Genomic DNA, 27948 nt, shown 5'->3' with positions numbered 1-27948 from the left:
TTACTGTTTTCATCTCTGGTCATGATATAGCCTGAAGACTGTGAAGGTGGGCTGATGGTGCCAACAGCATTTCTTGCAAGCACTCTGAACTCATATCGATCACCTGGACTGAGTCCTGTAACAGTATACTGACATTCACTGACATCAGTAAAGTTGCATCTGAGCCAACGATCTGCACTTCCTTGCCGCTTCTCAATGCTGTAAGCCACGATCTTACTGCCTCCATCACGTAGTGGAGGGTTCCATTTAAGGGTGACTGTTTCCCTGGTGACATCAATGTAGTCAGGAGTACCAGGTGGGTCTGAAAGGAAAATAATTTTAAATTATTTCTATTATTGCCCAGCATTGGCTACAAGATGAGAATTTTCTCAAATGATTGATCATTCACTCACCCACTGGAGAGACTGCCAAAGTATATTTGCTTGGCTCGCTAGCTCGGCTTAGACCTGCAGCATTTTCAGCATACACTTGGAACTGGTAATCCAGGCCCTCAAGCAGTCCAGTAATCCTATATTCTCTGCTGGATATTAATGCAACATTAACCTTCTGCCACAAAATACTGTTTCTTTCCTTCTTCTCAACATGGTATCCAGTAATCTCTGAACCACCATCATAAACAGGAGCATCCCAAGATATGGTCATTCCATCAGCGGTTACGTTGTACACAACAGGCTTGCCTGGGGCACCTGGTGGTCTAAACTGATGCTTTGCCACAACATCTGCTGAGACAAGAGGCGGGCTCACTCCATATCTGTTTTCTGCACGAACTCTAAACTGATATTCAGTATCTTTCACAAGGTTTGGTACTTTGAAAGTTGTTCTTGCAGCACTTGAACACACCAGCTTCCAGTTCATTTGTGAAGTTTCTCTCTTCTCAACACTGTAGCCAGTAATTTCTCCTCCCCCATCATCTTCAGGAGCTTCCCATGACAGAACTACACTATCTGCTTTGATTTCATCTAGTTTTAAAGGTCCTTTTGGCTTAGATGGAGGACCAAGAGTGATGACAGTGATTGTGAATGATTTTCTGGAAACTACATTATCAAGAATTAAAGTATACTTGCCACCATGCTCCTTTTTCACATTCTTGATGCTTAAGCTTATCTTGTTTTCAGTTTTCTTGAAACGAAGATGTTCAGTTTCTTTAAGAGGGAGGTTGTCCTTGAGCCAGCTCATTGATGGCTTAGGCTTACCTTTATAGGGCAATTCAATGTGCAGGTTGTGTCCAATTCTTACTGCAATTTGACCTCCAGGAATATCAGAAAGATCAGCTTCAGGTGTTATTGTAAGTTCTTTCACTGTAATGGGTCCAATGGTAACGCCGTCACTCTTGCCTTTTTCGTTTTTAGCAAAGACTCTGAACTCCATGACAGAAAGTTCTTTAAGTTTTTCAACTTCAAATTCACAGCTCTTGCTTGTCCCTGCATAAGTCCATTCTTTTTCTTCCTGCAACTTCTTTTCAATAACATAGTCTGATACAATGCTACCACCATCGTAATCGGGTTTGCTCCACTGCAGTTTAACAGAAGTCTTTGTAGAATCTTTCATGGCCAGGTCTTTCACAGGTCCAGGTACGTCTGCAGCTTTCACTGGTTCAGATGTCTCACAAGGTTCACCTAGTCCAATTTCATTTTCAGCAAGAACACGGAAGAAGAATGCAGTCTTTTCTGACAAGTTAGTTAGCTTAAAGGTGGTATGAGAACAATTTGTTGTTACAGTCGACCAGGCCCGCTTTGTAGCATCTCTTTTTTCAACAACATAATTTGTTATTTCAGAACCACCATTAATGAGAGGTGGTTCCCACACCAGTGTAACTGTGCCACGAGAAACATGCTTAAGCTGCAGCTTCTGGCATGCAGATGGTGTGTCAAGTACTTTTACGTTCACAAATGATGATTTTGCTTCTCCAACTCCATTTTCAATGGTAAGAACATATTTTCCTGTATCATTTCGGGTCACTTGAGGAATAGTAAGTAGTGTAGATGATTCTGTGTTCTGGATGATGTATCTTTCATCGCTCCCAAGATTCTTGTCACCCTTTCTCCATGTAACTGTTGGAGGAGGTCTTCCTTTGAATGGAATCATTATTTCCACATCTTCACCAGCTTTAGCAACAATAGAGGTCCGGAGAGCAACATCCAGATCAATCTCTGGTGCCACTGTGGAAATAAATAAAAAATAATAATGCATACTTGGAATGCAAAATAGGAAAAACTTTGAAAATAGACCAAAACAGAAAAATAGTAAATCACTGAAAATTACAGTACCAAGAATATCTTTAGCTTGAACAGGTTCTGTCATCTCAATAGGCTCTCCTTGTCCAGCACAGTTTATTGCAGACACACGGAAATAGTAATTAATGCTTGGCTGAAGGTGTGATACAACATATTCTGTTGTTCTCACTTCTCCCTTAGTACTGACTACAGTCCATTCTTGCTCTTCACCTTCCCTTTTCTCCACCACATAGCTGGTAATGGGACTTCCTCCATCATAAGCAGGTTTAATCCAGCCAAGGGTGACAGATGTCTTGGTTGTGTCCACAACTTTCAGCTTTGTTGGTGAGCCTGGCTTATCTGTAAATGACAGTTTAGGGGGAAAAAACAGTTCAGAAGCTATATTTAAAACTAATCCTTAAGAGGAGTAAACCCCATATTAATTGCTCCTTGTTCACTGATTTCTAACCAGTTAGAATGATTGCACATTGTATCTTACCAACAGGATCCACAGCTTTGTAGAATTCAGAAGCTTCAGAGAATGGACCTTGTCCAGCTGCATTGACGGCACAAACTCTGAAATGGTACTCGCTGTTTTCAACCAGACCTGTTACTTTCTGTCTGGTGTCTCGAATAGTTTCTTTAGTGACCTTGAACCAACTCAGACTCTTCTTGTCACGCTTCTCAAGAAAATATCCTGATATTTCACTTCCTCCATCAACAGTAGGCCTATTCCAGACAACAGTCATAGAATTCTTAGTTATCATTGTGACTTCTGGTACACTAGGTGGTCCGGGTGTAACTGAGTTAAAAAAAAAGAAAAGTCACTTTAGTACTACCTACAAATAATAGACAGAATGATTCAGTTGCATATGTTGTATAAAATGTTTCTTACCAAATGAATTTTTGGCTATAATGGGTTCAGACTCCAGTGAATCACCAATTCCAAACTTGTTCACACCACGAACACGGAACACATATTCATTGCCTTTGATGAGTTTTGTTGTAGTTATGATACAGCTCTCCTGTTTTTCAGAAATTAAAGACCATATAACCCGACTTGTCTCCCGCTTTTCAACAATGTAGTGTGTTACAGGTGCACCACCATCATCTGCTGGTGGGTCCCACATTATTGTAATCTTTTCAGCAGTGACTGTCTTAAACTGTATTGGTCCACTTGGTGGCCCTGGCTTGTCTGTGGAAGGTAGAAGAAAGAAGATGGTAAGTATTTATTACTGAATTACCATTCAGTAATACAACAAAGTCATATCTCAGGACATACCAAGTATCTGTAGTCTAACATGAGCTGTTGCTGAACCCATGGCATTCTTCAGTTTTAATTCATAAGTGCCGCTGTTGAGTCGAGTTGCATCCTTGATGAGTATAGAAGCAAATTCTGTTGTGTTTTCAATGGACAGTATTGCACTGCTTTGTAGCTCATTGCCATTTTTGAACCATTCAATTGTAGGTATAGGCTTTCCTGAGATGCCTAGTTTTAGCTTAACTGAAGTTCCTGCTTTATATTTTACTACTTCTGTATATTCTGGTGGCACATCAATTTCAGGTGCACCTTAAAAGAAAAAAGGGGGAGGGAAGAATATGGAAAAAATAAGAAGATACTTATTTTAGACTTGTATTTAATAAAACAAAAAATAATGGTACTTTATATAAGCTAATGGTTACAGACTTTTTATAAATACAAATTAAAGATAGCATGTATAACTTAAGTCATAAACCTAGAACAAGTTAGATCTGATCTGCCAGGAGAAGGCAACCACAGGTATAAAAATGTTACCTCCTTGGCATGGGCAGTCTTTTATTGCTTAAATAATAAATATAGTATAAGACTAAAAATGCAGATAAAGCCAAAATTGTTCATTACTGTCATTCCCAAAAGTCATAGTCTCATAGTCATTTAAAGCTTTCCATATTTGAAAGAATGTAGTTCTACATAACAGTGCTGTCTTTAAGCTTCCTAGCACCACCAAATACCATTATATCATTGTGAAACACTTACCATATGTATCAACACATGTGATAGGACCTACAACATCTGAGGGGTTACTAATGGAACCGATGGCATTCTTTGCAAAGACCCGGAATTCATACTGGGAATTCTGTGTCAGACCAGATACTGTGAAATGAGTCTCAATAACATTGGTGAAGCTAGCTTTTGTCCATCTGCCATCTGGAAGATCACGCTTTTCTACAATGTATCCGGTGATCTTACTACCGCCATCAAATGCTGGCTTCTGCCATGACAGTGTGATGGAAGTCTTGGAAATATCTGAGACACGAACATTTCTTGGAGGTTCTGTAATAGGAAACATAAAATAATTGCTAATAAATTAGAGCTGGTTTGGATATTGGCTTACTGTACAGGACAGAGGTTAAAAAAAGTGCACTTGTTATGCCAAGTTTTTTTCTGGGGAATACATACCACAAGCATCAATTGCAAGGACTGCATCAGAAGGATGACTTGCTTTTCCAATGCCAGCTGCATTTTCTGCATAAACTCTGAATTCATAGATAAGGCCAGCGCTGATGTTGGTTACTTTGAAGTGAGTCGTACGGATGAGGGTCTTGTTAGCCTTTTGCCATAATATGCTATTCCTGTCTTTCATTTCCAGATGGTATCCAATGACTGCACTGCCACCATTAGTGACTGGTTCATGCCATCCAACAGTAATACTCTCTCGGGTGACATGTGTGACCCATGGTGTGGAAGGAGGGCCAGGAGTAGCTGTTATAGAAAGAGGTAGTTATTAACAAAATTGTATTTTCATCACCAAAGCATTAAAACATCAACCTATAGTCTGAGAAGCATGTTACTCACTGTAAGGAAGCTTGACAACCACACATTGTGAGTCTATATGATCACTGATGCCAAAGCGGTTCTCGGCTTTGATACGGAATTGGTATTCTTCTCCAGTTGTGAGCTTTGTAACTTTGATAACAGTTCTGGCAACGGTGGCAGACACTTCAGACCAAGCAGCAGTACTTGTTTCTCTTTTCAGTACAATGTAGTTGGTAACTTGACTTCCACCATCGTAAGCTGGAGGCTGCCATCGGAGTGTTACACTCTCTTCAGTGATATCGCTAAGGGCAACTGGACCAACAGGAGGACCTGGTCTATCCAGCACAACAATATTAACAAATGATTTTGTGGTGCCACTCGAGTTAGCAGCAGTAATGTCATATCTGCCAGCATCAGCAGCTACACTTTCTTTAAGGTTAATGATGAAACTTTCTGCAGTGGTTTCTGTGTGAAATCTCATGGTAGATTTCAGTGACACACCATCTCTAGACAATGTCATTTTTGGCACTGGTTTTCCAGAAACTGGAATTTCAACCTTCAGGTTAGATCCTGCTCGAACATATACAGTATTATGAGGAAAGCCCTTCATGTCAATCTCAGGAGATTCTGAAAAAGAAAACATTTTCAGAACATTAAAAATATTACTTATTTTTAAATGTAACTACAATTCAATACATATCAACTTTTCTCTCATATCAGGAAACATACCTAATTGTTCTTTAACTGTAACAGGGAGCAGTAGTTCCTTAGGATCACTTAAACCTGCCTGGTTTTCTGCAGACACCCTGAAGAAATAGTCAACATTCTCCTTAAGACCATGGACAACATGATGAGTTGTCTTTACAACTGCACACTTGACCCATTTTTGCTGTCCTTTCTCAAGAGCTTCAATGAGGTAGCTTACAATTCTACTTCCACCATCATGTTCTGGTTTTAGCCATGAAAGTGAAACACTGTCCTTTGTGATATTTGTTACTCCAAGTTTTTCTGGTGGGCTGGGTTTTTCTGAGAAAAGAAGTGCAACAGGTTAAGTAATATAGCAACTCTTAACATTGTATAATAGCAATTACAGAGGAAAGCCATCTAGATTGAGAAGATGTATTTTTAAGTTAATTTGTATATTCTAAGTAGTTTAAGCTATCTAGATAGAGGAAAAAGATTTTAAAATTAATTTATTTTCAGAAATAGTTTAAGCAAAATGCAAGCAAAAGTTTAGAAGAAAACTATTACTTAGCTCTTTTTCATTTGTAAGACTGCAGACACAAGTTTTTTTTTTTACTGTAAAGAGATTTAACACTTTTTATATTATTTTGAAGTAAATATTTTAAAGCATGCATTTATATATATATATATATATATATATATATATATATATATATATGTGTGTGCGTGTATATGTATATATATATATAAAAAACTAAATACTACTCTTTGTAAAACGCACCTGTTATTTTTGTCCCCTCCTTGGTCTCAGAAGGCACTCCAACACCATACTCATTTTCTCCAGAAACCCGGAAGTAGTAAATGGCACCTTCTTGCAATCCAGTCACTTTGTAGGACAGGCGATGGCAATTGTTTGTCACAGTGACCCATGCTTTTTTGCTAGCTTCTCGTTTTTCAATAACGTAGTTCTTCACAGGTGCCCCACCATCATTTTCAGGAACATCCCAAGCTAACACAGCAGATTCTTTAGTTACATCTTTTGCTGTGATATTAGATGGTGGACCAGGAGTGTCAAGAACTTTGACGATTAAAGTTAAGGTAGCAGTGTTTAGGATGTTTTGCAATGTTAATGTGTATTTTCCAGAATCGTTTCTTGTTGCTTTTTCAATAGTAAGAGATGTGCAATGATCTGAAGTATCAATGCTTGCTCGTGTACGAAGATCGGTGTCTGGTTTGTTCCATGTTACATTTGGAACTGGTTTGCCCCTGAAAGGAACAGTCATTGTGAATGATCCACCAGCCTTTACAATTAAAGTCTTCCGCATTTCACTGTCAATATCAAATGCAGGTTCTTCTTCTCTTTCTTTTGCTACCTGAGGTTCTGAGATATCACTTGGTTCACTGACACCCATTTTGTTAATGGATTTCACTCTGAAGACGTACTCAGAACCTGATACTAATCCTCCTATGGTGTACTCTGTGCCTCTTAAGTTCTGAATAGCAGTTGTCCAATCAGTTTCATCAGTTTTCTTGTATTCAACTGTGTATCCTGTTACAGGAGCACCTCCATCAAACAGTGGCTTTGTCCACCCAATTGTGATATTTGACTTTGTAGAATCTATAACCTTAGGCTTAGATGGGGGAGATGGCAAGAAGATTGGATCTTCTGCCCGAACCAGTGGTGTGGTTTCACTTGGAAGACTGAGGCCAGCAGCGTTTTCTGCATAAACTCGGAATTCATATTCGCATCCTTCACGAAGACCAGATGATTTCACTCTTAAATCATAAACTGGCTTTTTGTTTACACGAATCCATCTTAGGCTAGTTTTCTCACGCCTTTCAATTACATAGCCTGAGATCTCATTGCCTCCGTCAGATTCAGGTCTTGCCCAGCACAGAGTTATTGCATCTTTGCTCACACTGGTGATCTCTACAGATGTAGGTGGACTTGGAACTGTAAATGGGTCTAGAGCTTTGACAGCAACACTTTCTAAAGGCTCACCAACACCATATTTGTTAACTCCCATTACTCTGAAAATATACTCATTGCCCTTCAGTAATTTTGTCACTTTACAGGATGTTGTTCGAAGCTCCCCTTCACAAAGTGTCCATGCAATTCTGCTGGTCTCCCGTTTTTCTACAATATAATAGTCAATATCTGCACCACCATTTTCCTGAGGAGGTCCCCATGACAAATGGCACTTTTCAGCAGTAAGGCCATTTATTTCCAATGGGCCTGCAGGTGGGCCAGGTCTGTCAAGTACTTTGCAATTAACTGCCAAGGATTTTGTTCCTGCAACATTTTGTAATGTTAGTACATATTGTCCTGAATCACTTCGGACACAATCCTTAATGGTTATTGCAGTAGTGTGATCTGTTGAAACTATTTCAACTCTGGCCTTTCCTTCAAGCTCCTTGCCATCCTTTGTCCATGAGATTAGTGGTAATGGCCGTCCTGCAACATCAGCATTGACTTTAAACACTTCTCCAGCTTTCACAACTACAACATCCCTGAATTTGGCATCCATCATAATTCTTGGAGCCTCAACATCATCTTTTACAGTCACAGGTCCAGTTGATTCAGATGGCTGACTAAAGAGTCCAGCAGCATTCTTTGCAATCACATGGAATTCATATCGCTGGTCTTCTGTAAGTCCCCCTACATCAAAGTATGTTTCTTGTACGTTAGTAAAATTACACTTTAGCCAACGTCCATCTGGTAGCTCTCTACGTTCAATAATATATCCTGTTACTTTAGCTCCACCATCATATTCTGGTTTAGTCCATTTCAGTGAGACACTTGTCCTTGTGATATTAGTAACTTCTGGCTGGCCAGGAGGATCACATGGATCTCTTGCAGCAACTGGTTCACATGATTTACTGCATTTGCCTATTCCAGCAATGTTTTCAGCATACACACGATATTCATACATCAGTCCTTCATCGAGACCTGTAACTTTCATTTGTGTATCAGCTATTAGGCTCTTGTTGACTTTTGTCCAAAGAATGCTGCTTCTTTCTTTACGTTCCAAGTGATATCCTAGTACCCTGCTACCTCCATCATTAACTGGTACCTGCCAAGTTACAATCATGAACGCTTTAGTCGCGTGTGTCACATGAGGTGTTCCAGGTGGCCCTGGAGGTTTAAATGGATACTCTGCCACAACAGAAGGAGAATTGGTGTAGCTGCTCTTCCCATAGCGGTTTTCTGCACAGATACGGAACTGATATTCTGAGCCAGTGGTGAGTCGAGATACTTTAATTGATGTCCTTGCAACTGCTGCAGATACTATATCCCACGTTGTTGTAGTAGTATCTCGCTTCTCCACAATGTAATTACTAATGTGGCATCCACCATCATATGCTGGAGGTTTCCAAGAAAGAGTTACACTGTCAGCACTAACTTCATCTATATGCACATCGGTTGGTGGTCCTGGTCTATCAAGGACAACCACAGTTAGAGAGGCAGTTGTTGACCCAGCAGTATTTGAAAGATGTAATTCATAGTGTCCCAAATCCTCATTTGAAGCTTCCTTGATGGACAGTGAAGTTGAAGTCTTTGATGTCTGAACATTTACTCTGGTTGTCTCTTTTAAGGGATTCCCATCCTTCTTCCACGTAATGGTTGGAAGAGGTCGACCTCTGAATGGCACCTCAATCTTTAGATCATCTCCAGCTTTTACAGTGAATGTGTTAAAAAGGAGCTCAACAGATGGCTGGATTTCAATATCCTTTGCAATGACTGGGACTCCAAGTTCTCTTGGATCACTTTTTCCTTTTTCGTTAACAGCAATGACTCTGAAACTGTACTCTTCTCCCATACTTAAGCCTGTTATTGTTGCTTCTAGTGTTTTCACCTGGGTACATGCACTCCATTTTGTACTTCCTTTACTTTGCATTTCTACTATATAACCAGTAATTTTGCTGCCTCCATCACTTTCTGGCTTTTCCCATTTAATTGAAGCAGAGTTGCGAGTCACATCAACAAGAACAACCTTTGCAGGTGGAGCAGGTGGTTCAGAGACCTTAACTGCATCAGGTGTTTCAGCTGGTAAGCCAGCTCCATATTCATTTACAGCTAGAACACGGAAGTAGTAACTACATCCTTCTTGTAGTTGAGTAATTTTGAAAGAGTTCTTAGTGCAGTTGCTTGTAATTGTGGCATAGGCCTTTCTTGTGGATTCTCGCTTTTCAACGACATAGTTGGTAATTTTAGATCCACCGTCAATGAGTGGTGGCTCCCAGGCTAATGTTACAAAGTCTTTCTTCACTTCTCTGATTGTCAGGTTTATAGGTGCACTAGGTGTATCAAGCACTCTAACATTTACGAAAGCTGATTTTTTGCCACTGTTGTTCTCTAAAGTAAGATTGTATCTACCGCTATCAAACCTATTCACATTGTCAATGACCAGCATTGTATAGGAACTGGTGACTTCAATCTGAGCTCGCTCACTTATTGTTCCTTCTGCTTTCTCCCATTTAACTTCAGGTTCTGGTCTTCCTTTGATGGTGACAAACAGGCGTAATGTGCTACTAGCACGTACAGTGACTACTTTTCTGAGATCTGCATCAAGTTCAATTTCAGGAGGTTCAATCTTGTCTGCTGCTATGACTGTACCAGGTATAATAGCAGGTTCTCCTACTCCTTCTGAGTTGATTGCACAGATGCGGAAGTTATACTCCTGGTTCTCTTTAAGTTTTGTTACAGTGAACTGTTTTCCTTGTAGGCCTGTTGGTGGAGTGCAGGTAGTCCATTCATCAGCAGCAGCTTCTTTTACTTCTACTAGATATCCTTTAACTGGAGCACCACCATCATAAATGGGCTTACTCCAGGCAAGGGAAACTGATGACCTGGAAGTATCTGTAACCTTTGGATTGCTTGGTGGACCTGGTGGATATAACACGTCACAAGCACGGTAGAAAACTGATGGCTCACTGGGTTCCCCTACCCCTGCAGCATTTTCAGCAGAAACTCTAAATTCATAGAAATGCCCATCACTAAGACCTGTTACTCTGAATCGTAAGTCCATCAGCCTTTTCTTGTTGCATTTGGTCCATCGGATACCATCTTTGTCTCGTTTTTCAAGTATGTAACCTTCAATTTCAGCTCCACCATTGTCTTCTGGGCGGCCCCATGTTACAACCATGGAATCTTTTGTGATTGCTGAAACTTCAGGTGTTGAAGGAGGACCGGGGGGTTTATATGGATTACATGCCACAACTGGCTCAGATTCCAAGGGTTCTCCAATTCCATATTTATTTACTGCCATTACACGGAAAATGTATTCATTGCCAGCAAGGAGTCTGGTTACTTTGTGGTTAAGAGCCTGTACATCTGTTGCTACTTGCGTCCATGAAAGCCTGCTTGTCTCTCTCTTCTCAATGATATAATGTGAGATATTTGAACCACCATCATGTAAAGGTGGGGACCATGCCAAGTAGCATTTTTCTGCAGTGACACCTGTAACTTTCAAAGGTCCTTCTGGAGGTCCTGGCCTGTCAAGCACTTTTACAGTGATTGGTATAGATTTCGTGCCACCAACATTTTTAAGATTAAGAGTATAGTGACCTCCATCTACTCTTATACAGTCTTTGACAGTAAGAGTTGTTTTTTGAATGGTAGATTTAATTTCCATTCTTGCAGTTGCTTCTTCAAGTTCTTTACCATCTTTTGACCATGTAATGTCAGGAATAGGTTTGCCGTGGATATCAGCTTCAAGAACAAAGGTTTCTCCAGCATGAACAACAATGACATCTTTGTATTTTGGATCCAGTGAAGCCCCCGGTGCTTCAATTTCATCTCTGGCAGTAATGGGCCCTGTACTTTCAGATGGCTCACTCAAGCAACCTGCTGCATTTCTTGCAATTACTCTAAATTCATATCGCTGGTCTTCAACAAGACCACTTACTGTAAATTCTGTTTCCAACACATTTGTAAAGCTAGCTTTCATCCAGCGACCATCTGGTAGTTCTTTCTTTTCTACAATGTATCCAGTTATTTTGCTTCCACCATCATATTCTGGTTTTTTCCACTGTAGTGTGACATTATTTCTTGTAACAACAATGGCCTCTGGGCGGCCAGGTGGGTCACAAGGGTCCCGGGCAACATACAATTCTGATACTTTGCTGACTTTGCCAATGCCAACAATGTTTTCAGCAGAAACTCTGAACTCATATTCAAGACCTTCTTCAAGGCCATCTGTTTTATATTTGGTGTCTGTAATGAGTGACTTGTTCTGTTTTGTCCAAAGAATGCTGTTCTTGTCTTTACGTTCAAGATGATAGCCAAGAACTTTGCTTCCTCCATCATTAACTGGTTCATGCCATTGTACAATCATATGGTCTTTTGATGATGCTGTTACAAATGGGGTTCCAGGTGGCCCAGGCACCTTATAGGGGTATTGCACAACAACTGGTTTAGAGTCCAGGGGAGAACTCTTCCCATATCTGTTTTCAGCAGAAATCCTGAACTGGTATTCAGAACCAGTTTTAAGCTTTGCTGCTTTAATAGTTGTTCTTGCAACAGTTGCTGACACAATGCTCCATGTAGTAGTGGTTGTATCACGCTTTTCTACTATATAGTTGCTTATCTGACAGCCACCAGTATAATCAGGTGGATCCCATGACAAAACAACAAAGTCTGCACTAACTTCGTCAAAGCGAACAGGTCCACGTGGTGGGCCAGGCTTTTCCAGTATAATTATGCTCAGCTGCTCTGTTGCTGTACCTGCTGTGTTTGTTGCTGTTACTGTATATTTACCAAAGTCTTCCTTGTTGCTTTCCTTAATATGTAAGATAGTTGATGTTGAGGTATTCTCAATATTCAATCTGGTTGTCTGTTTCAATGGCTGCTCATCTTTTGTCCATGCAATGGTAGGCTTGGGTCTACCTATAAATGGTACCTCTACCTTCAGATCTTCTCCAGCCTGTACGCTGTAGGTATTAAACATCAGTTTGAAACTTGGCTCAATTGTCAAGTCTTTAGCTATCACGGGAATTCCAAGTCCTCTGGGATCACTTTTGCCTTTTTCATTGTAGGCAATCACACGGAATTGATACTCTTGCCCTGGACTCAAACCAGAGACAACTGCATTGCATGTTTTGGTCTCACTAACAACACTCCATTTTTCTGTTCCTTTAGGCAACATTTCAACAATGTATCCCAAAATTCTGCTACCACCATCATGTTCAGGTTTTTCCCATGAAAGTGATGCACTTCTCTGAGTCACATCAGTTAGTATTACTTTGCCAGGTGACAGAGGTGGCTCTGAGGCTTTGACAGCATCCTTGGTTTCAGCTGGAACACCAATTCCAAATTCATTTTCTGCCATAACTCTGAAGTAATAAATTGCTCCTTCTGTAAGATTTTCAACTTTGAAGCTTGTCTTGCCACACTTAGCACTTACATTTGCAAACGCCTTCCTGGTTGACTCACGCTTGTCTATCACATAGTTCTTTACCTTTGCACCACCATCAATAATAGGCGGTTCCCATGACAATACAGCAGAATCCTTCTTTATATCCTTTACCACTAAGTTCTGTGGTGGTCCTGGTGTGTCCAAGACTTTTACTGTAACAAATGCAGATTTAGAACCACTGCTGTTCTCCAACTTAAGAATGTACTTGCCAGCATCATTTCTATCACAATTGTCAATTGAAAGTTGTGTGAAGTTTACGCCTTTATCAATCTGAACTTTTTCTGTGAATTCACCTTCTTCTTTAGACCACGTGATGTCAGGTGTTGGTCGTCCCCTGAATGGTATGTGAATCCTAGCAGAACCACCAGCTCTAACAACTATCCCTTTCCTTAGCTCAGAATCAATATCAAGTTCTGGAGCTTCAAGTTTGTCTTCTGGCTTAATAGTACCAGGAATTGATGCAGCCTCTCCTACACCAATCTTGTTGAGGGCACACACTCGTAGTTTATATTCTTGATGTTCAGTAAGCTTTTTGATTTCAAATCGAGTAGCACGTATGCCTGTCTGAGGAGTAACAAGTGACCAATCATCTTCATCTGCTTTACAGATTTCTACAAGGTATCCCTGGATTTCACAACCACCATCATAAATAGGCTTACTCCAAGCAAGTGTTACTGAATTTTTGGTGGTATCCACAACATGGGTGTTTGTAGGTGGGCCAGGCTTGAACATGGGGTCACAAGCTTTAAAATAGGGAGAAACTTGACTTGGTTCACCCACTCCAGCAGCATTTTCAGCAGAGACTCTGAATTCATAGTCATGATCCTCTGTTAATCCTGTAACTCTTAACCGTAAGTCTGTAATTCGGCGTTTATTGCATTTTATCCATCTGATGCCTTCTCGGTCTCTCTTTTCTACAATGTAACCTATGATTTCACTACCTCCGTCACTATCTGGCCGGCTCCAGCAGATCGTCATAGAATCCTTTGTGATGTTAGTGACTTCCAAAGCCTTTGGTGGCCCAGGAACCACAAATGGATTTTTCATCATTACTGGCAAAGATTCTAATGGCTCACCTACTCCATATTTGTTCACTGCCATAATACGGAAAATATACTCATTTCCTTCCAAGAGCTTTGTTACTTTCAGCATTGTAGGTAAAACTTCTGAAGCAACAACAGTCCATGCTAGGCGACTGGTTTCTCTCTTCTCTACAATGTAATGAGAAATATCACTGCCACCATCATGAAGAGGAGGAGCCCATGCCAATGAACATTTTTCAGCTGTAACTCCTGTTATTTGGACTGGGCCCTCTGGAGGTCCTGGCCTGTCCAGGACTTTTACGTTAACTGGAGCTGTCTTTGTTCCTGCAACATTAGAGGCTTCTAAAATGTATTGTCCGCCATCAACTCTAATGGCATCTTTTACAATTATTAATGCACTGAAGTCTGTGTTCTTTATTTCACATCTGGCATTTCCCTCGAGCTCTTTATCTCCTTTGTACCACTTAATGGTTGGTAGTGGTTTTCCATGAACATCAGCCTCAATTCTGAATGTTTCACCAGCATTTACAACAACTGTGTCTTTGTACTTCGGATCCATTGAAATTCGTGGAAGTTCAACCTCATCCCTTGCTGTTATTGGCCCTGTACTGTCAGAAGGTTTGCTTATTGCACCTGCAGCATTCTTCGCAATTACTCTGAATTCATATCTTTGGTCTTCAGTAAGCCCAGTTACAGTGAACTGAGTTTCAATGATATTTGTGAAGCTAGCTTTCATCCAGCGACCGTCTGGTAAGTCGCGCTTCTCTACAATATAACCAGTGATCTTGCTTCCACCATCGTATTCTGGTTTGGTCCACTGTAGAGTAATAGAGCTCCTTTTTATTATTATAGCTTCTGGGCGACCTGGAGGATCGCATGGGTCGCGAGCTACATAGCATTCAGAAACTTTACTTGTTTTGCCCACACCAACAATATTTTCTGCAGAAACTCGGAACTCATATTCAATTCCTTCTTCAAGGTTAGTTGTTTTAAAAGTTGTGTCCTGAATAATAGTCTTGTTCACTTTAGTCCATAAAATGCTGTTTTTCTCCTTTCTTTCAAGATGGTAGCCCAAGACTCTACTGCCACCATCATTTATTGGTTCATGCCACTGTACGACCATGGAATCTTTTGTTACTGTTGTCACGAATGGTGTTCCAGGAGGTCCTGGTTCCTTGTAAGGGTACTGTGCTACAACTGGTGCAGAATCCAGTCCAAAGCTCTGTCCATACCTGTTCTCAGCAAATATTCTGAATTGATATTCTGAACCAGTTTTCAGTTTAGTCACCTTCAGCGTAGTTCTTGCAACAGTAGCTGAAACTGTTTCCCATACAGTGGTGGTTGTATCTCTCTTGTGAACAACATAGTTGGTGATTTGGCAGCCACCTGTGTACACTGGGGGATTCCATGATAAGGTAATACTTTCTGCACTTATTTCATCGAACTTCACAGGTCCTACTGGAGGGTCAGGTTTGTCTAGAGTTATAATTTCAACAGAGGCAGACTTTTGCCCAACAACATTAGCCACAGTGATTTCATAAGTGCCACTGTCCTCTTTGTTAGTTTCTTTAATATTCAGTACAGTAAGATCAGCTGAATCACTAACGTTGACTCTTGTTGTCTGCTTTAATGGCTGTCCATCTTTCACCCAAGTAACAGTTGGTTTCGGTCGACCTGAAATTGGTACTTCTACTTTCAGATCTTGTCCCACTTGGATACTGTAACTGTGAAAAGCAGGTCTTACATCAGGTTCAATCACCAGGTCTTTTGCAACTATTGGAACAGCAAGTGCTCTAGGATCACTCTTACCCTTTTCATTTACAGCCATTACTCTAAAAAGATATTCTTCCCCTTGAGTTAGGTTAGTGATAACTGCTTCTAGTGTTTTTACACGAGCACACTCTGACCACTTCTCGCTGCCCTTTACTTGCATTTCCACAATGTATTGTATGATTTTGCTGCCACCGTCATGTTCAGGTTTTGCCCAGCTTAGTGAGACACTGTTTCTTGTGACGTCATCCACTGTAATTTTTCCAGGAGGCTGTGGAACTTCAGCAACTTTAACTGGGTCACTAGTTTCTGCAGGGAGGCCAATTCCATATTCATTCTCAGCAGAGATTCTGAAGAAGTAATAACAGCCCTCCTGAAGTTGATCTACTTTCCATGAAGTCTTGTGGCAGTTTGTTACAACAGCTGCGTATGCCTTTCTTGTTGCTTCACGCTTTTCAATAATGTAATTCTTAATTTTTGCTCCACCATCCAAGAGAGGAGGCTCCCATGAAAGTGAAACGGAGTCTTTAGTGATCTCTCTGATTTTTAAATTAACAGGTGCACTTGGGGTATCCAGTACTCTTACACTTACAAAGGCAGACTTTGTTCCACTGCTGTTTTCTAACGTCAGAGTATACTTTCCAGTATCGAATCTGTTAACGTTGTCTAGAACAAGAGAAGTAAAGCTGCTAGTGTTTTCAATAATTGCTGCTTCTCTGATCTCACCATCTGTTTTACCCCATTTTACTTCAGGTGTTGGACGACCTCTGATGGGAACAAACAGTCTTAAGGAACCTCCTGCCCTCACATTTACAATCTTCCTTAATTCCATGTCAAGGTCAAGGTCTGGTGCCTCCATCTTTTCTTCCACAATAACAGAACCAGGAACATCTGCATGTTCTCCAACTCCTGCTTTATTAACTGCACATATGCGGAATTTATATTCATGTTTTTCCACTAATTTTTCAACTTCCATGTGAGTATTTTTAATTCCAGTTGGAGGGGTGCAAATTGACCAGTCACCGTCACTTACATCACACTTTTCTACAATGTATCCCTGAATTTCAGCACCACCATCATAGATAGGTTTACCCCATGAAAGGAAAACTGAAGATCTTGTAACATCCACAACTTTAGGATTATTGGGTGGGCCTGGCTTGTAGATGGGATCACATGCTTTGTAGTAAGTGGAAGGTGGGCTTGGTTCACTAAGACCAGCAGCATTTTCAGCTGAAACTCTGTACTCGTAATCATGATTTTCTAGAAGCCCAGTCACTCTGTATCTCAATTCACTTATCAGGCGTTTATTACATCTTGTCCAGCGAATGCCTTCCTTATCTCGTTTTTCAAGTACATAGCCTAGGATTTCACTGCCACCATCTGAGGCTGGCCTTTCCCATACAACTATCATAGAGTCCTTGGTAATGGCTGTGACTTCTGGTGTCTTCGGTGGAAGAGGAACTCCAAATGGGTTCTTTGCAAGTATGGGTTCTGACTCAAGAGGTTCACCAACACCGTATTTATTTACTGCCATGATGCGGAAAACATATTCATTTCCTTCTAAAAGTTTTGTAACTTTGCAGTTTAGGGTTTGCACATTTGAATCAACGACGGTCCACACCAAGCGGCTTGTCTCCCTTTTTTCTACAACGTAGTGTGAAATCTCACTACCGCCATCTTGTAGCGGAGGTTTCCATGACAGCACACATTTTTCAGCAGTAATGCCTGTGATTTCAACAGGACCTTCTGGTGGTCCAGGTCTATCAAGTACTTTGACATTAACAGGAACTTTCTTTTCACCAGCAACATTCTTTGCCAACAGTACATACTGACCACTGTCAACTCTAACGGCTTCCTTCACACTTAGGCTTGTAGCAAAATCAGTACTTTTTATTTCCATACGAGCAGTACTTGTCAGCTCATGATCACCTTTTAACCACTGAATGGAAGGTATTGGTTTGCCATGAACATCAGCATCAATCTTGAATGACTCACCAGCATGCACCACAATAGTGTCTTTGTATTTTGGATCCATACTTATATGAGGAGGTTCTACTTCATCTCTTGCTGTAATTGCCCCTGAGCTCTCAGATGGTTCACTGAAAACACCTGCAGCATTTCGTGCTATAACACGGAACTCATACCTCTGGTTTTCAACTAGACCAGTTACTTCAAAGTGGGTATCAATAACATTTGTAAAGCTTGCTTTCATCCAGCGACCATCGGGTAGCTCCTTCTTTTCCACAATATAGCCTGTGATCTTACTTCCACCATCGTATACAGGTTTCTTCCACTGAAGTGTTACTGAGCTTCTTGTGACAATTATAGGTTCTGGACGGCCCGGAGGGTCACATTGGTCATGTGCAGTATAGCATTCAGATGCTTTGCTTGCTTTTCCAATGCCAACTATGTTTTCTGCATAAACCCTGAACTCATATTCAAGACCTTCTTCAAGGCCAACTGTTTTAAATTTGGTATCTGGAATAGGCGTTTTATTCAGTTTGGACCACAGGATGCTGTTTCTTTCTTTGCGCTCCAAGTGATAGCCAATGATCTTGCTACCACCATCATTGACTGGTTCATTCCATTGTACCACCATGCTGTCTTTTGAGACATTTGTTACAAAAGGGGTTCCAGGTGGACCAGGAACTTTATATGGATATTGGGCTACAATTGCCTCTGAAGTGAGGTAAGTACTCTTCCCGTATCTGTTCTCAGCTGCAATTCTGAACTGATATTCGCAGCCAGTCTTTAATCGACATGCTTTTATAGTTGTTCTTGCAACAGTAGCTGACACAATCTGCCAAGTGGTGGTGGAAGTGTCTCTTTTTTCTACAATGTAATTATTGATAGAGCTGCCACCATCGTACTTGGGTGGTTCCCAGGAAATTGTAATGCTATCTGCTGTTACTTCGTCTACTTTTACTGGTCCAGTTGGAGGTCCTGGTTTGTCAAGGACAACAATATTGAGGGTCTCAGTTGCTTCACCTGCAGAGTTTGTAAGTTTAACTAAATATGTTCCCACATCTTCTCTGCATGCTTCTTTTATTGTTAGCACAGTGTTGTTTTCTGAACTTTCTGCATTTACTCTTGTAGTCTGCTTCAATGCCACATCATCTTTCTGCCAAAGCACTGCTGGTTTGGGTCGGCCAACAAAAGGAACATCAACTTTTAAGTCTTCCCCTGCTAGAACACTGAAAGTGGTAAAAAGTAGTTTGAAAGCTGGTGGAATCACAAGATCTTTTGCAACTACTGGTATACCTAGCTGCCGAGGATCACTGACACCTTTCTCATTCTGAGCTGAAACACGGAAGGTGTATTCTTCACCTTGGATCAATCCTGTGATAGTGGCTTCAGTAACTTTTACTGTAGCACAAGTTGACCACTTTTCACTGCCTTTGCTTTGCATTTCCACGATGTAGCCCAGAATTCTGCTGCCACCATCATGCTCAGGTTTTTCCCAAGATAAGGATACACTATTTCTTGTCACATCCAACAAAGTTATTTTCCCTGGTGGAAGTGGTCTTTCTGATACTTTTATGGATTCTGAAGTTTCAACTGGAAGGCCTATTCCATACTCATTTTCAGCTAGGACTCTGAAATAGTAGTTGCAGCCTTCTTGCAGTGAATCGACTTTACAGCTGGTCTTGTGGCAATTTGCATTAACAGTTGAATAAGCCTTTCTTGTTGATTCACGCTTTTCAACAACGTAATTTTTTATTTTAGAGCCACCATCTATGAGAGGAGGTTCCCATGTGAGTGTAACTGATGATTTTGTAACTTCTTTTATTTTCAAATCTTGAGGTGCCCCTGGGGTATCAAGAACTCTGACATTCACAAATGCTGACTTACTACCTGAACTGTTTTCAATTGTCAGTATATATTTGCCGCTATCAAATCTGTTTACATTTTCAACAATAAGTAGAGTATAAGAGCTTGTCGATTCAATGCTTGCTCTATCCAAAGATTCCCCATGTTCTCTTGTCCATTTTACTTCAGGTGCTGGTCTTCCTTTAATTGGGACAAAGAGCCTTAGAGTACAGCAGGCTCTAATAGTGACAACTTTACGTAGTTCTGCATCAAGTTCAATCTCTGGAGGTAGCATTCTTTCTTCAGCTTTTGGAGTTCCAGGAACAAGAGCAGGTTCTCCAAGACCTTCAGAATTCATAGCATATATGCGTATCTTATACTCTTGATTTTCTTTCAGGTCGGTGATGGTAAAAGAAGTGGCTTTTAGACCTGCTTGTGGAGTTACAATCTTCCATTCATCTTCTTCAGGTAGTGCAATCTCAACCATGTAACCTGTGATCTCTGAACCACCATCATATATTGGTTTGTTCCATGCTATTGTAATTGAAGACTTGCTGCTATCCAAAACACGAGGATTACCTGGGGGACCAGGCTTAAATACAGTATCACAGGCTTTATAGAATGGACTGGTTGGGCTTGGTTCACTGACTCCAGCAGCGTTTTCAGCCATGACTCTGTATTCATATTCATGGCCTTCTGTCAGTCCAGACACTTTATAACGTAAGTCAGTAACAACTCGTTTGTTACATTTCACCCATCGTAGACCAGCTCTGTCTCGACGTTCCACAATATAGTTTGTTATTGGGCTCCCACCATCAGAATCAGGATGCCCCCAACAGACAACCATAGAGTCTTTTGTAATTGCTGTAACTTCAGGCATTTTCGGTGGATCAGGTGGCACATACGGATTTACTGCAAGAACAGGCTCTGATTCCAGAGGCTCACCAACTCCGTATTTGTTGACAGCCATAACACGGAACACATACTCATTGCCCTTCAACAGCTTAGTAACCTTCAGTTTAGTCAGCGGAACTTCTGTGGCTACAGCTGTCCATGCCAATCTACTGGTTTCACGTTTTTCAACCACATAATGGTCAATCTTCGCTCCTCCATCATCAAGCGGAGGTAACCACGATAGCACACATTTTTCTGCGGTGACATCAGACACAACTAAAGGTCCTTCTGGGGGACCAGGCCTATCAAGAACTTTAACATTGAAGATATGTTTCGCAAAGCCACCAGGATTTGTTGCAGTAAGTGTATAGGCACCACCATCTCTTCTTGAAGAATCTTTATTGATAAGAAATGTAGAGAAATCTGCTATTTTTATTTCTAATTTTGCTGTGTCTTCAAGTTCTTTTTCTCCTTTAGTCCATGTCATAGTTGGTGGAGGGCGACCTGAAACATCAGCCTCGAGTCTGAAAGCTTCACCTGCTTTCAGTACTATGGTGTCTTTGTATTTAGCATCCACCCTGATCTTTGGTGCTTCAATGTCGTCTCTACAAGTTATTGCATCTGATGGCTCAGAGGGCTGACTAACAGCCCCACCAGCGTTCCTAGCAATCACACGGAATTCATAGGCAGCATCTTCTGTTAATCCACTTACAGTGAATTCAGTCTCTAGTATATTGCTGAAATTAGCCTTCAGCCAGCGGCCATTAGGAAGGTCTCTTTTTTCAACAGTGTAGCCAGTTATCTTAAAACCTCCATTATATTCTGGCTTAGTCCACTTCAGCGTAACTGCATGTCTTGTAATATTCAGAGGTATTGGCTTACCAGGTGGATCTATTGGGTCTAGAGCAAACACAGGCTCAGATGGCTTGCTTGGCTTACTCTTCCCAGCCATATTTTCTGCTATAACACGGAATTCATATGCAATGCCATCGGTAAGTCCAGTTGATTTAAAGATATTTCCGGATACCATCATTTTACTTACAGTCTGCCAAAGAATGCTATTTCGTTCTTTTCTTTCAATGTGATATCCCAGAATTGGACTTCCACCATCAGTTACTGGCTCATGCCAGCTAATGGTCATAGTTTCTTTAGTGACTGCAATCACCTGAGGCGTGCCAGGAGGCCCAGGTACCTTAAATGGGTAGTTTGCTACTACAGACTCTGAAGTAATGGCTGGACCAACTCCATATCTGTTCTGAGCTTTAACTCGGAACTGGTACTCAACTCCAGTAGTAAGCCGGGTGGCTTTAAATGTAGTGCGTATCACTGTGGTTGCCAATTCAGTCCATGTGGTACTGTCAGTTTGACGCATTTCTACAACATAGTTACTTATTGGTACACCACCATCATCCAGAGGAGGTTCCCATGAGAATGTTAGGAAGTCACATGAAATTTCATCGAATTTGATTGGTCCAGTAGGTGGTCCAGGTATGTCATGAACCTGAACTGTGATTACTTCACTAACTTCTCCAACAATATTTTTAGCTGACAGTGGATACTGACCACTATCACTTCTAGTACACTCATTGATGGTCAGTATGGTTGCAGTTGCAGTGTTTTCATAATTTACCCTCTGTGTTTGCTTAAGTATCTGGTCTTCTTTCTTCCAAGTCACGGTAGGCCTTGGACGACCAAGCACAGGGATTTCAATCTTGATATTGTCACCAGCTTTGGCAATGACTGTTTTCTGGTAGATGCCACGGAGGTCAAACTCTGGCAACATCGTTTGCTCCTTTATAATAACAGGCCTGCTTTCTCTTGGGGCACTTCTTCCAGCACTGTTAACTGCCATAACCTGGAAAGTATACTCTTCATTTTCAGTAAGATTCTTTACTACACAGTCCAGCGTTTTTACAGTGGTTATGTGGGCCCACTGGTTGGTTCCTTTTCTCTGTGCTTCAATTACATACCCAGTGATCTTGCTGCCACCATCGTGTTCTGGTTTTGGCCAAGCCAGGCTAACTGAGTTCCGTGTTACATCCATAATATTAAGGCTCTCAGGTGGGGATGGTGCCTCAGAAGCTCTTACTGGTTCTGTAGTTTCAGCTGGTTCACCGATACCATACTCATTTTCAGCCAGCACTCTGAAATAGTATTCACATCCCTCAGCCAAATTAGAAACTCTGAAAGAACACTTCTGGCAGTTGGTTGTGACTGTTGAATATGCTTTCCGAGTTGATTCGCGTTTCTCAACAATATAGTTTGTTATACGTGAACCGCCATCTATCAGAGGCATATCCCATTGGAGGGTGATGCTGTCTTTAGTTATTTCTCTAGGCTTGAGGTTTATCGGTGGACCTGGTGTATCCAAGACTTTCACATTTACAAAGCCAGTCTTCTTACCAGCAGCATTTTCAAGAGTCATTACATATTTTCCTGCATCGTATCTGGTGCAGTCTGTGACAATCAGGAGTGTGAAAGAGTCTGTATTTTCAATACTGGCACGTCCTTTGAGTGAAACATCATCTTTTGTCCATGTAACTTGTGGAGTTGGACGTCCTTTAATTGGCACGAAAATTCGAATTGTTAGTCCAGCTCTAACAACCAGTGTTCTTCTTAGTTCAGCATCTAATTCAAAGTCAGGAATCTCTTCCCGGTCTTTGATTTCCACACTTGGAATTATTGCTGGTTCACCAACACCTGCAGCATTCATGGCAGAGATTCTGAAATTGTATTTGGCTCCTGTTTGCAGGTGAGCAACCACAAACTGAGTGATTCTTAAGGCAGTCCCTGTCGTGTCTTTTACCCATTCGTCTTCTCCTTCCTTTTGATGTTCTACTATATAGCCAGTGATGTCAAGACCACCATCATAGTGAGGCTTGCCCCAGGCTAAAGATGCACTTGTTTTTGTAGTATCAGTTACTCTTGGATTTGAAGGTGGACCTGGTGGGTCTGAAAAGTGAGGAAAAGATAGAACATTACATTACAGAGGAAACCCATTTTATGCTGCCCAAAAGTGTTCCCATCCCATCTCACACACACCCAAAAAAGAAAAGGCATGATACTAACATGCAACGTCCTTGCACATGACAGAATTTGAAGCATCGCTTGGTGGTCCAACTCCGGCTCTGTTTTCTGCACTGACACGGAATTCATACTCATTTCCTTCCAGGAGACCAGTTACTTTGCATCTAAGATCTGAAACAGGTTTCTTTGTTGCTCTGACCCATCTTAAACCTTTCTTTTCTCTTCGCTCCACATGGTAGCCTGTGATTTCACTTCCACCATCATCTGCTGGCCTTTTCCAGGTAACTGTGACAGTATTTTTAGTCACATTTGTAACTTCTGGTTTTCCAGGAGGACCTGGGGGACCTGTTAATGGGGGAGAAAAAAGAGAAAAAAAAAAAAAGGTAAAGTCAGAACAAAAATAAAATCTTCAGAGTTTAATAAAAATACACTGGAACCTCTTAACTTGTTCTACATACCGAATCTGTCTACCATTTTGACTGGTTCTGACTGTACTGGTTCACCTTTGCCATATTGATTTACTGCTGAGACACGGAAAACATATTCATTTCCTTGAATGAGCTTGCTAACGACATGTCTACAGCTCTCAATATTTTCAGCAACCAACGTCCAGAGCAGTCGGCTAGTTTCTCTCTTTTCAAGAACATATGATTTGACTGGTGATCCACCATCTTCTGCAGGAGGTGACCAGGTGAGAGTTGCTTTTTCTGCTGAAACATTGCTGATCTCAATAGGCCCTGGAGGTCCTGGAACATCTAAAACTTTCACGTGTACAGTCTCCTGCTTCGTGCCAAAAGGATTGGTTGCAGTGATTGTGTATTCTCCAGAGTCTTTTCTGGCAGCATATTTTACAGTTAGAGTAGAAGAAGTTGGTGTGGTTTCAATGTGCACAAGCTCTGAAGGTCTAAAATCTTTTCCAGCTTTTGACCATGCTGAAGTTGGAGGTGGTTTGCCACGAATACTAATAGCAGACACTGTAATGTTTTCTCCAGCTTTTACTGTTAAACCTTCCTTCAAGGTAGGATCTATAACAATGGTTGGTGCCTCTGTCAAAACAAACAGACAAAAGCCCCCAGTTGTTAAAATAAGGACATAGAAGGAAAAAAAAAAAAAAAAGAGGAGGATTTGATATTAATTATTCAAATAAAATTCTACATTTTAAAATGCTATCTACATATGTCATGGTAGGCCTGAATGGGCCAAAATAGACTTATACATGTCCTGGCTTGCCCAGACATGTTTTTCTGCTCTCCCATCTTCTGCTATGGGGAGAAGTAAACATAGGAAAGAGGACAAAGAACCTGTAACCATTGAATCTAAGGACCCTGGCTTACTGAAACTTGTTTTACTCAAGTTTACATTCTATGGTAAACAAGGTATACACATTTGGCTTGTGCCTGCCTCGTACAAGGCCTATGTTTTCCCAGTTTTGGGTAAAGCAAGCCTATGGTTTCACCTAGTATAGTTAACTTTGGCTAACTGCCATTCTGATTGGCTATTCTGTGTCCAAACGCCTATTAGGTCTTGGGCTACATAGATAAAAGAGATGAGCAGGTAGAGACATCATGCTTGTTTGCCTCTGCTTCTGGCGGTGTTGTGCCTCACTGCTGTTTCATCATGCTATGCCAAGTTATAAGCTAGCTGTGCCACATAGTAACAAAGTCTAATGCTTTGGGTTTCTTTTTCTGGAAACTGCCTACTTTGAGTTTACCAGGAATAGGCTTTAAATACCTCCATGCAATAGACCTGCATAGCCAGTGTGACATCCTTGCCAAGAGTGGACATCTGCCAGGATATCCTGCCTGCACCTACAAGTCTCCTGCCAAGATAAGGAGCCCTGGAAAGGACAAAGGATCATCCAGAGGGGGAAGGATAAGGTCAGAGATTGTCTGTCTCCTTTCCCCAGCACCCTGTGAATTCTGGAAAGAATTCTGGGAAGAATCCTGGGAAAAAGCCTCAGCAACTGATGAGGCACTGATAGAACTCCCTAAAAGTGGGTACTGTCTGAAGCTGTAGCTAGCTCTGTGAGTTGGGAGCTGATTCTGTGAGTAAAGTTTGCCTTTAGCAAAACGCTATAATTGAATCAAATTGAATCCTAGCCTTCTGTCTTAAAGCAGAAAGGCACCCCATCTTGTGGACAAGCATATATTGACTGCCAGAACCTCTTCCAGTTCAACTGATGTTGTGTTATTGCTAGTTATTTCTTAAACATTCTAGATCCTATGTTAGCATCTGTAGAATGTTTCCATGACCATGCGAAGAACCAATTGTTATTAAAATTAGTGCTCGGGGGGTAAGACTCCTAAAAACCAAAATTAATAAACAACATTAATTTTGAAAAACACCAGCTTGCAATTAATTAATACCTCTCCATTACAACATACCATACTCATCCTTGCATATTATGGTTCCTGTGGATTCAGATGGAGGACTGATAGCTCCAGCAGTGTTCTTTGCTCTAATTCTGAACTCATATTTGGAGCCTTCAATAAGGTCAGTTACAGTAAACGCACAGTCTGTAACATTCACATGATTAGCTTTGGTCCAGGTCTTTGAAGGTAAATCACGCTTTTCAATAATATAGCCAGTTAATTTATGTCCACCATCATATTTTGGTTCTGTCCAAATAAGTGTTACTGAGCTTCTAGTTACATTGATAACTTCAGGTTTTCCAGGGGGATCTGGAAGAAGAATAATATGGAGTGGTCAAATGAAAGTAATTTGAAATTTCAGATTTTTCCCTTTTATTGTCATGGTGGCTTACCAATAGGATCAAGTGCCACAACTGGTTCGGATGGCAGACTTGGTTTACCTACTCCAGCCATATTGATTGCCATTACTCTGAATTCATACTCCAGACCTTCAGTTAACCCTGTCACTCTGAAGTCTTTCATTCTTATTGGTGTTTTATTTGCTCTCTTCCACAGAAGACTATTTCTTTCTTTGACTTCAATGTGATAACCTAGAAAATAAATGGTGAGAAAAAAATGTGAGTGGTTTCCTAGAAATCTTAAGTTTTCCTAGAAATCTTATTTTCTCATGACATTATGAAACATCATACTTCCTGTATGGCATGTCACACAGGCATTGTGCAAGAGGAGCACTGGAAACTAGATTAAGAAATGGATGTGGACACACATTACAAACATATGTAATTGCCTGTTCTGGAGTTCTGTATACCCCAAAATTCCTCTCCCTCCGTGGTTTGAATGGGAGAGGGAAGGTGCAAAAATCCTGTTTCCCCCTTCTGCCCTGCAGGCATGAAGGGGGGGGGAACAAAGGGCCCTTCTGGCATGAGGGGTTCCCTGTGCAGATCCCTGCACTGGAATTGGGCTGGTGATAGTTTTATCTTACTCTTTGAACTATTAATAACTGAAATACTATAGGGGCTTTTGGGTCATACCTGTGATTGGTGAGCCTCCCGTTCTTCTGGGGTCAGTCCAAGTTAAAGCTACAGATTCATGACGAACATCAACAATGTTGGGAGGTGGAGGAGCATCTGGCACATCTAAATAATGTAAGAAAAAATGCAGTAACATTATAAGTAAATATTAACATTAAAGCATTGTTTTCACTTTTGAAAATGATGATTAATACTTACCAAATGGATGTTTTGCAATGACAGGGTCAGATTTAAGACCTTCACCTACTCCATATTTATTTTCAGCTCTGATCCTGAATGTATATTCATTTCCTTCATGAAGTCTTGTAACTCTAAACGTGGTTTTCTGGACTGCAGAGGCACAAGTCACCCACTTATTGTTTACATTATCTCTCTTCTCTAGGACATAGTTAGTAATTTCTGAGCCACCATCATCTTTTGGAGGGCCCCACTTCAAGGTTATGGCGTCGGCTGTGACTTCTTCAAATCTCACTGGACCTGTTGGTATGCCAGGTTTGCCAACAACTTTGACAGTAATAGTGCCTTCTCTGCTGCCAGCAACATTCTTCAGAGTTATTGTGTACTTTCCAGCATCAGCTTTCTGGCAGTCATGTACTATCAGTGTGGTGTTAACTGCTGTAGATTCAAACGCAACTCTTCCACTCTCGGTAAGGGCCTGGTCTTCATCTTTCTTCCAAGTTACAGCTGGGACAGGCTTGCCTTTAATTGGGATTTTAAGACGGAAATTGCTACCCTCTTTAGCTAAGTAGCATAAATCGGGTATATCTCTTAAATCAAGATCAGGTGCCACTGTAAAATAAAATAAACCATTTATTCAATTAGGAATAAACTCTGTGATAAAATTAAACACTGTTTAGAAGGAATCTGATTTGTACATTTGCATAGTAAT

At 41.0% G+C, this 27948-nt stretch overlaps 1 protein-coding gene across 1 annotated transcript in view; it reads right to left on the bottom strand.

Annotated features, from left to right (window-relative positions):
* TTN (titin) overlaps window positions 1-27948 on the bottom strand; it is a 251282-nt gene that overhangs the window by 23483 nt on the left and 199851 nt on the right. Inside the window, 17 exon segments of the mRNA XM_064166084.1 lie at window positions 5-301; window positions 393-2159; window positions 2268-2573; window positions 2713-3015; window positions 3109-3408; window positions 3496-3783; window positions 4231-4527; window positions 4654-4956; window positions 5050-5637; window positions 5740-6036; window positions 6476-23581; window positions 23699-24001; window positions 24115-24702; window positions 26041-26337; window positions 26421-26618; window positions 27060-27164; window positions 27258-27848. Of these exon segments, the coding sequence (XP_064022154.1) occupies window positions 5-301; window positions 393-2159; window positions 2268-2573; window positions 2713-3015; window positions 3109-3408; window positions 3496-3783; window positions 4231-4527; window positions 4654-4956; window positions 5050-5637; window positions 5740-6036; window positions 6476-23581; window positions 23699-24001; window positions 24115-24702; window positions 26041-26337; window positions 26421-26618; window positions 27060-27164; window positions 27258-27848 (23934 nt within the window).

The sequence above is a fragment of the Pogoniulus pusillus genome, chromosome 2, assembly GCF_015220805.1.
Source record: "Pogoniulus pusillus isolate bPogPus1 chromosome 2, bPogPus1.pri, whole genome shotgun sequence".
Taxonomy (NCBI): Eukaryota; Metazoa; Chordata; class Aves; order Piciformes; family Lybiidae; genus Pogoniulus; species Pogoniulus pusillus.
This window is presented reverse-complemented; position numbering and strand designations above follow the sequence as displayed.